General features: G+C 41.7%; 1 protein-coding gene across 2 annotated transcripts in view; it reads left to right on the top strand.

Annotated features, from left to right (window-relative positions):
• Nucleotides 1–9,502, top strand: part of LOC107396678 (chondroitin sulfate proteoglycan 4) — a 29,960-nt gene that overhangs the window by 1,772 nt on the left and 18,686 nt on the right. Inside the window, exons 2-11 of one of the 2 annotated variants that reach the window (XM_054744213.2) lie at nucleotides 1,506–1,575; nucleotides 1,696–1,859; nucleotides 2,239–3,324; nucleotides 3,409–3,816; nucleotides 3,897–4,018; nucleotides 4,236–4,344; nucleotides 4,536–5,864; nucleotides 6,657–6,749; nucleotides 8,328–8,825; nucleotides 8,980–9,114. In XM_054744213.2, the coding sequence (XP_054600188.2) occupies nucleotides 2,353–3,324; nucleotides 3,409–3,816; nucleotides 3,897–4,018; nucleotides 4,236–4,344; nucleotides 4,536–5,864; nucleotides 6,657–6,749; nucleotides 8,328–8,825; nucleotides 8,980–9,114 (3,666 nt within the window). In that variant the 5' untranslated portion in view covers nucleotides 1,506–1,575; nucleotides 1,696–1,859; nucleotides 2,239–2,352. The remainder of the gene's footprint in view (nucleotides 1–1,505; nucleotides 1,576–1,695; nucleotides 1,860–2,238; nucleotides 3,325–3,408; nucleotides 3,817–3,896; nucleotides 4,019–4,235; nucleotides 4,345–4,535; nucleotides 5,865–6,656; nucleotides 6,750–8,327; nucleotides 8,826–8,979; nucleotides 9,115–9,502) is intronic. The other variant, XM_015976493.3, reaches the window with a different exon arrangement.

Genomic DNA, 9,502 nt, shown 5'->3' with positions numbered 1-9,502 from the left:
GACTATCTTTCCCACTGAGTGCTCCATCGCTGCTGTTATGTAGGTCAAATCAATGGAAATCAAGAAATGATTTTACTCTTTTATTAATGGAAACCAGGGTCCCAGCATGAAAATATGCTGTACACACATGTCTCTAAAACAGATTTATTTTCCCCTTCCATCTAAAACAAATTGGCACCTGACCAGTCTTTTTCAGTCACTTAAGGTCAACTTTAAGTCTCAGATTTCATTTTCACGTGATTTAAACAAAAACCAGCATGCTATAACTTGCCAAAGCTGATGGTAGTTTTGAGTTTTTAGCTTTTTCAGATTGTTAGCTCAGTATGCTGTAGAAAAAAAACACAATTATATGGCAAATTTTGCAATAGATTACACTGACTAAAACACTTTTTCATATATAATGGATATTTATTTTCTGTTCAACTTTCACACCATCCAGCTCATGACATTACGATCAGATAAAAAGCCAGTTTGCGTCATCTGGGTCAGTGACGTCCAATTAACCTCTTAGCTTTTCATTAGGAGCTGCTCCAAAACCCATTAGCTGGCATTAATTGAATTTAGATAAAAGCTACAAAGTGCAGAACTGACAACACATCGAACGATCAGTCACAGGAGATTAATAGAAGAGTGAGTGATCAACTCTGTGCCTCAGTCCAAATGGTAGATCAACACATGGATCTAAATGTGTTTAAAGGTGTGGTTTACTCATTTATTATTTATTCTCTAGTATAAATCAATGCCTTATGAATAATTAAAAAAGGCTATGATGCTCCTGTTCTGAGATGCAGAAGTCTGCTGGTGCAGTGCTGGGCTGAAAACAGCAGGGTTGCTCATTATTTATAATGATATGCACACACCTCACTTTTGATTGGCTAACAGAATGTGTTCAGCCATGTTGCAAAGTCACTATCAAGACTCTTGGCTATCTCTCCTTGCTGCAAAACCTCTTCAAAAAGCTTTCCTGTGGGCGGGCGAGAGCCAAGACGGGTGAGGCCATGGATGCAAATTTACAGTGTGACATCACAGTGTGAGAATTTTCAAATCCTAGAAACCACGTTTATTTTCTCTCAGAAGATAACACAGCAGACTGTTTTCATAGTCATCCTGCATGAAAAACTCAGTGTGATCGATTATAATCATAAATATTAATAAAAAAAAAAAGTTCAGTCAACCACTCCCACACACCTTTAAGACTGCTATAATTTGAACGAACACATTCTCACTCCCAGCGCGTCAAAAACAAACGCTTGGTCAGCCATCCTCTGAGTCACACCCCAGATGCCAAAAGTGCCTTTTTACGTCACTTAGGTACGAAAAGGGGGGTTGGCGACTGCAGATCCCAATGCAGCGTAAAACTGACATGATGGGATGTCCGCAGCGGGGCACCAAACAAGCTCATTTTACCGCACTCGAACCTTATCCTCTTGTTATTTATAACCTTCCCCTCCATCTTGCTAGCTAAAACGTTATCCTTACAGTGACCAAGTGTTTGTTTCCCACAGGAAATCAGTTGGGTTTGGACCGAGGCAACGGAGGGTGGCTGACCAAACGGTTGTTTTCGACACGCTGGGAGTGAGAATGTGTTGTTTGAACAGATAAAAATAAAAACAAAAAGGGAGAAACTTCAGTTTGCAACGCAAAGTTTGTCAGCCTAATTTTCTTTTTACATTTGTGTCACTTTTCCTTTTGCAGTTTCCTTCTATGGCAACAGCTACATTCACCTGCAGACAGCTGAGAAGTCCATTCAGACTTTAATTCATGTACAGTTCCGAACTTCAAGCCAATCAGGGCTGCTGTTTTTGGCAGCAGGACGCAGAGACTTTTTGCTTTTGGAGCTGATATCTGGACATCTGCAGGTAAAACTACAGAGCAGTGAAGTCTTTTTTAAGGCTTTGCGTGTTCATTTAACAGAAAAATACTTATATGCCTTAGGACACTGCAGCTAAATTTTTTGCTGCATTTTTGATTTTTACAATCTAGAAAAGTCAGGAGGAAAGCATGCAAAGTATGCAAAGTGGTGTCAGATTTCTTGACTAAAGGAAAAAAAATTAAAGCCCCTGGCACATGCTTCCTTTTATAACAAGTTCCTTCATGACTGAGGTTGGAAAACCAAACCACATCTGTGTTGATTTTCTTGTTCTTTAAGGTTTTGGTTTGTCGTAGAAAACAGAGGGAGAAATTTACAAGATAAAATCTAATGTGCTTTTACCTCATTCTTTTCTCCTTCAACCTCAGGTACGTGTCAACTTGGGTTCAGGGGAACGTTTGTTACACTCAGAGAAGGGCATCCATCTCAATGACCTTGAATGGCACACAGTGGATCTGAACCACACACAACATTCTATCAACATGATAGTGGACCGAACCTCTCGCACTAAACTCCAAATGCCAGGTCCAGATCTGGAGCTCAGTGTAGAGGATGGGCTCCTTGTTGGTGGGACAGCCAAATTGAGCCATCTATACCTTCTTAGTATCTCAGCTGGGTTTAGGGGTTGTATGGATGAAGTTGTCTTCAACGAACACAACCTTCTGACCAATCTTAAGGCCCACTCTGGGTACAAGCTTGTCCACGAGGTAGCTCTTGGTTGTAGTCAACAGTTTTCAGCCACAGAAGAAGATGCTGTGCATTTTTCCAGCTCTAAAGCCTTCATCTCTCTTGCAAAATGGGACATCCTTCAAGAAGGAACATTTGAATGTGAATTACACCCTTCCCCTAAAGTAGGAAACGGGATGGTCTTGTATAACTCTGGAAGGGAGGGAGGGTTTGTAGCGGTTGAGGTGAGAGATGGTCATCTAGTGGCTTTGGTCGGGAATGGAGAAGGGAGTAAGGTTGAGCTGCGTTCCTTGACTCACATTTACAGCAACCACTCCTGGTACCCCATTCAACTGCACTTCTTGCCTCATAGTGTTCAGTTTAGAATAGGAAAGGAGTTGGTGAAGGTCAGTCTGAACCAGGAGCTTCAGGTCATCCAGCTCCAAGGGCCTCTTTTCTTAGGAGGACTAGATGAGAATACTCTGGAGAAAGCAAGACTTACAGGATTGTCTTCTGCTTCATTAGAAGGAGGCTCTTTTAAAGGCTGCATTCAAAATATCAGAGTAAACACCCAAAAAACAGGCTTACCTCATGCCATAGTCACTAAAGACATTACAGTAGGCTGTGATGCAGGTCAAGTCTCAAAGACAGTCGTGACCTCCGGTCCAACCGATCGTCCTGAGTTTGATGCTACAACAACGGACAAGAACAGCCTGAATGTTTTGGTGCTGAGGAAGCTGGAGGTAGCTGAAGGAGGCCAGGTGCTGCTACAACCCAAACACATGAAGGTAAAACCTTTTCTTTTTCTCACACGTTTACTTGAGTTTCTTTTACACTGTTTGAAGTGTATTTCCATTTGAACCTATTGCCAGATAAATCTGGATTTCCACAAACTTGGCATCCATCCATCACAGTTGTTGTTCCACATTGAGGAGCCACCTGCTGGTGGCCAGCTCCGATTGAACCTTGGTCCAGATCAAGCTGATCCAGTTGATGGAATGCAGGAGCGAATAATTATTAAAGGTGCTGAGGAGAAAGAGCGAACATTCAGTATGCTGGATCTGTGGCAGGGTCGAGTTATGTATGTTCACAATGGCTCAGAGGACCAGAATGACTCCTTCACATTTACAGCCTTCTCCAAAAATAAGGAGATTCCGATGTTTCTGAAGGACAGCCATCTGCACCGGTTAGATATCAGCATCAGTCCTGTTAATGATGCTCCTGTCCTCAGATTGCCCCAGGGAAACCTTTTTACTCTGTTGGAGAGGTCCAAACGACTGGTAGGTGCAGCTAAATGCCCGGCTGATAAAAATGTGAGTGATAAACATGAAAATCTAAATGAATCTGTTCATGATCCCAGCTGACCACAGAAATACTGGAAGTGCTAGACCCCGATAGCAGCCCTGAAGACCTGGTTTTCAGATCCATGGGGAACCTCAACACCGAAGCTGGGCATCTGGAGCACCAGGATTACCCTGGCAGGTTGGTTTTATGGCTGGTGCAACAGTTGACAGGGTTGTTGTTCTTCTGGGATAATTTTCATATGGCCATCTTGAAGACTTCATCTTTAAGTAAATCTACTGAAAATGAATGCAGCACATCACATTCCACTGTATGAGGTAAAGAAAACATATAAGGCAGGACGAGGAGTGAATAAGTGCATGATGGCCAATAGCATGAAAATGTCTCTTTTTTTCAGGGCCATCAACTTATTCTCTCTAAAAGATCTAGAGGAAGGTAAAATCACCTTTGTGCACACCGGAACTTCTGCCTCCAGGCTGGTACTAAGAGTCAGCGATGGGCAAAGGGTAGGTAGAGCACTGGCTTTTGCACAACGCACAAAATATCTCTTTAGGACTAATTTACCATTTTAAATTCATTAAAGCATTCGTTTACTCGTCTTTTATCCTTGCAAACCTGACATTGTATATTATTTTGTGTCATTTTTTATTAATCTTCACCCATGCCATATTTTCTTCTGTTCCTCTCGTTTCTGCAGGTCAGCAACACAGTGGTTTTAAGGATACTGGCTGTGAAACTTGAGTACAAACTGGTGAACAACACTGGACTAGAGGTGAACCAAGGCAAAGCTGCCATCATGAACACCAGTCACCTGGCGGTACAGGTCAACGTGGCTGATAACACTGTTGATATCTGGTATGACCTCACGGAGCTGCCAACGTATGGAGAGATCCAGAGGTTGCACTCAAGCGGTGATTGGAAATCCACCACTTTTTTCTCACAGAAGGTTCTAGGAAAAGAGAAGATCCGATACATCAGCACCTACCGTGGTGTCCAAGCTCAGAACAATGTCACAGATCAGTTCAAATGTAAGATCATCATTAATTCACAGGCCACAGAAGAGATTGCATTTGCCATAGTGATACATTGGATTCACTTGAAGGTAACGCGGAGCAAGATGGAGGTCAGCGGGATTGAGACTGCTGTTCTGACTCCTGAAGACCTTCATATAATTTCTAAGGGTGTTAAACTGAATGAAAATGAGCTCTTATTCAGGCTTCTGACGGTACCAAAGAAAGGTCAGCTGTTCCTCAACCACCAAATTCTTCTAAGAAACTCAACCTTCAGTCAGAAGAACGTCACAGATGGTTTGGTGAAGTATGATCTCTTTAACAGGCTGCACGATGACACAAGGGACTCCTTCAGCTTTCAAGTGTTTTCTGCACATGCCGAATCAACACCTTATGACTTCAGAATCAACATTAAGGCCGAGTCAACCACCATCACATTTGTAAATAAAGGCCTTTCGATCCTGGAAGGAGCAAGCAAAGTAATAACTAAAGATAATTTGTTCACTCACGCGGCAAGTAACCGAGAGGTCCATTACAACATTACGGTAAGCCCAAAACACGGGCAGCTAAGGAAGATCAACCTGTCCAACTCCACTTCCATCAATGACAACATCCTGACTTTCACAAATCAGGATATCACCAAAGAGCGGATCATGTATGTCCACGATGACAGCGAGACCAAGCAGGACTTCTTCAGATTTCAAATTATTGTTTTGAAATCACACAAGCACACAAACAAAAAGGAGGAAGGAACAACAGAGGAACAAACATTTAATATTTCCGTGCAGCTCGTGAATGACCAGAAACCTGTTAGAGTTGTTGACAGAGTTTTCCACGTAGCCCGAGACAGCCAGAGGTTGGTGACAGTGAGCGATCTTCGTTATCGAGATGACGACTCAGATTTTGAGGACAGCTGGCTTGTCTACACACGGAGGGGGATTCCAATGGGTGAGCTGGTGTCGGCCAGTGATCCCAGTCACAGGCTGTTCGAGTTCACACAGCGGGATCTGGAGCAGGTCAGAATTTAGCAGTCATCTTTAAAGACATTTTGTGGCACAGAAAGATGTAGTACTATGAAATAAAAGGTGACTTTTTTTTTTTTGCATTTCTACACAAAATTGCAAAGTTCCTTATACCAAATAAAATAAAGCAAACAGATGCAAAATAAAGATTTAATTAATTAAAAACAGCACAAAAGTATACCGAGTTTCCACAGGTTTCTAAATTTGTATCAGGATTCTGTTCTAGGCTTCACAATAACCACAATCCCAGTCTGATCTAACCTCAACCACTAAGTTCTCATTACTTCATTCTTTCAATGGAAATAATGTGACTATTATGGGACTTTAGTTTATTTACCAAACTATTTTATATGAATAATGTATATTTATTTATGTGGGTTGCTCCCTGTGGCTCTACTTTGGCCCATTTCTGTGGAGAGTACATTCTGGGAATCTAAACAAAGAGTACCTCCTTAGTTGTACTTGAACTTCTGAAGGACTCCTTCACTCATTTTTTTCAATATATTTGCTGTAGTCTCTAGCCTGAACGAATGCCTTATGAGTTGTTTTGAGTGAGGAAAAAGCTCTCATGCTTTTTCCTGTTCTAGCAGTAAAAAAGTCACAATATCATCTTCAGATGGCCATTGCCCACCCATATTTTGAATATAATGTCCTGCCCCTTGGTCTCTGAATAGTTTTTCTTTAAGCATTTTGAAAAATAAAAAAGTTGTCAATATGTAGAATTTTTTTTAACAGTTTGATAAGTTGTGGTCATTTATCATCTGTTCTTTTTTTCTCTTCTCCCAGAATAAGGTGTTGTTTATCCACAGTGGAGTGAGCTTCGGACGCTTTGTACTTTTTGTAACAGATGGGAAACATTATGTCTCAGCACTTCTAGAGGTGAATCCATTTTTCATCACTTGTATTTTATTTAACTCATTATAGTCAAAGTCATTTTATTGTCATTTCTACCACATGTGCAGGACATACAGAGAAACGAGATTGAGTTTCAGTGCACACAATTCAGAGATCAGACATACATGGGTAAGACACATGACAAGAATTGGTGACTGCGGTCATTCGCAACATGAGTCGCGCTACCTTAATAGATAGATGAAAAGGGAGTTACATGAGGATAGTTGGGGGTAGGTAAAAAAAGGCATAGCAGAGTTAGACCCAGCGGGGAGTAACTCTATTATACGAAAAAACTCCTCAACATAGAAGCACAGACAGCACAGATACAAAACATCAGAGTCCGATGGGGAGGCGGGGTTGGGCGGGATCCTGAAGCCTCCAATGGGAGCTGCCGGTACAGCGCATCAACCAGCTGCAGACCAACAGGTGGGAGGGAGAGATAAGGAACAGAGAGCACATTGAGTTTCCCGCAGGTCACAATCTGAATGCAGGGGGGGGAAAGGTCGGGACACAGCATCTGTCAGCATTCCTCCTTTCATGGGGGTGTGTTGAAGCAGCCTTGAGAGGCTGCCTTGGCGTCAGATAAGGATAAACATGATTTTGTTTGGGGCAGGCAGAGATAATTTTCCTCTCTGCCTTGGAGTCTATAAGTGGTCATTTATGTCCACCAGTAAAGCCAATTTTACGTGTTCTAAACATCCCCACATCGTCCGGCGACCCTCTCCGAGATGACATCCATCTTGCGTACTAACACAGGCAATGCCGCGAGGACATTATCCAGCTTACGGTTCACCTCGAGTAACGTCCCAGTCTGTGAGGTCACCGCACGAGCGGCACATTCCATGGGCACGGGTCGCACTCCAATCACTCCCGTCTTCCCAAATTTCCAGAAAACCAGATATCCTCCCACTCCAATCAGAAGAAATCCAGTGATCATCAGGCCAAACATCCACAAATCTTCCACGTCCTCGTTGGACAACTGAGAGAGGTACACGATTCGCCAGACCTCCCAAGAATCGAGTGCATATCCCGCTGCGTATGTCCCCTCGGGACAGGTGGGAGCCCCCTTCTCCGTTCTCATCGTAGAAAAAATTTTATCAATCGTGTTGAATGACCAGCTAATTAAGTCCATATTTCTAAAAATGAGTAGTGGTTTCAGGCGAAATTCAGAGAAGTGCTCTGTAGGCTGACAGGACAAGAGCCTTGGGGAAGCAGATAAGGGAGCTGAGAAAAAAGCGTCTGTACTCTCTGAAGGCTGGAGAAGAAGTGAGTGCCGATATTGTCATATTACTGAATGGTTTCAATTTAGTGAAAGTGGATGAAAAAAAATACATTGTCTTTAAAACTTCACTTTTATTTAATAAATTAAAGCCTTATAGCCAAATTTTGAACAGCAAAGATGAGAGAAAACATTTCAAGTGGTTATTTTGTTCATTGTTGTTTTCAGGTGTAATGCTGTGTTATTTATTTGTAACTTCAAAAAAACTTTGTTGTGTTTATGAAGATTTTCGTGGTAAAATAAAGATCCTGCTTCTGACTCAGTTTTGTACCTTTTGGGTGCAGGTGGTGGCACAGGATCCATACCTGCAGGTTGAGAACAACACCGGTTTAATAGTCCAACAAAGTGGGATTACAATCCTTACTTCTGCTAATCTCAGTGTCACCAGCAACCTTGACATCCGAGACCCCCAGGAGGTGACGTTTGAGGTCTTCATCCCACCCAAACACGGTGTTCTCTGCTTTAACGACGGCCTGAAGGAGGCAATAATAGGAACGGATGCAATTTCAGTTTTCACTCAGAGAGACCTGGTGGAAGGTCGCGTGGCGTATCACCACAGTGGAGGCAACCAGTTGTTGGACATTTTCAACGTGACGGCGAGAGCGAGGGAAAGGACTACAGAAAGGAAGACGGAAAGAGGGAGGAGGGAAGTGCATCTGGATATTGGAGTTTCCATAAAAATATACCTGGAGAGTCATCAAAGACCTCCAACAGTCAAAGTCAACCAGCCCTTAGTGGTGGCAGAGGGACGGAATACCTCCATCAGTAGAGAACATCTACAGGTAGGCCAACAAAGGATTCTGTCTGTCACTTAAAGGTCAGATTATTTTACTCGACCTAATTTGAAAATGATTTAAATTTAAAAAACAATAATATCTGACTATGTTATGTCTAGGAGGAATGATTCCATGTTTAATGTTTTTTTCTCTTCTTCAGGTTGTCCATGAGGACAGTGATCCTTCAGAGATAGTTTTTACTGTCCAAAGCCCCCCAACAATGGGTAGCATTTACAGATTATACCCCTACAAAAAACATCTGAATGAAAAAAGAGAAAAGCAGCATCTCCATAAGGTATAAACCTATAGACCCAAGTTCTCTCATGTTTGACCCGCTAAGCCTGAAAAATGAAATGATAGTATTCATTTAAAATTTTAGTTTAAAACTAAACTATGTATTGGCTTTTATTAAAAATATATATATATATATATATATATATATATATATATATATATATATATATATATATAGGTCCTTCTCAAAAAATTTGCATATTGTGGTGAAGTTCATTATTATCTGTAATGTACTGATAAACATAGACCTTCATATATACGTATTAGATTAATTACGCACAACTGAAGTAGTTCAAGCCTTTTATTGTTTCTAATATTGATGATTTTGGCATCCAGCTCATGAAAACCCAAAATTCCCATCTCAAAAAATGTGCATATTGCATCCGACC

This window comes from Nothobranchius furzeri, chromosome 6 (assembly GCF_043380555.1).
Source record: "Nothobranchius furzeri strain GRZ-AD chromosome 6, NfurGRZ-RIMD1, whole genome shotgun sequence".
Lineage (NCBI taxonomy): Eukaryota > Metazoa > Chordata > Actinopteri > Cyprinodontiformes > Nothobranchiidae > Nothobranchius > Nothobranchius furzeri.
The sequence above is the reverse complement of the archived record's forward strand: the minus strand, read 5'-3'. Positions and strand labels throughout refer to the sequence as shown.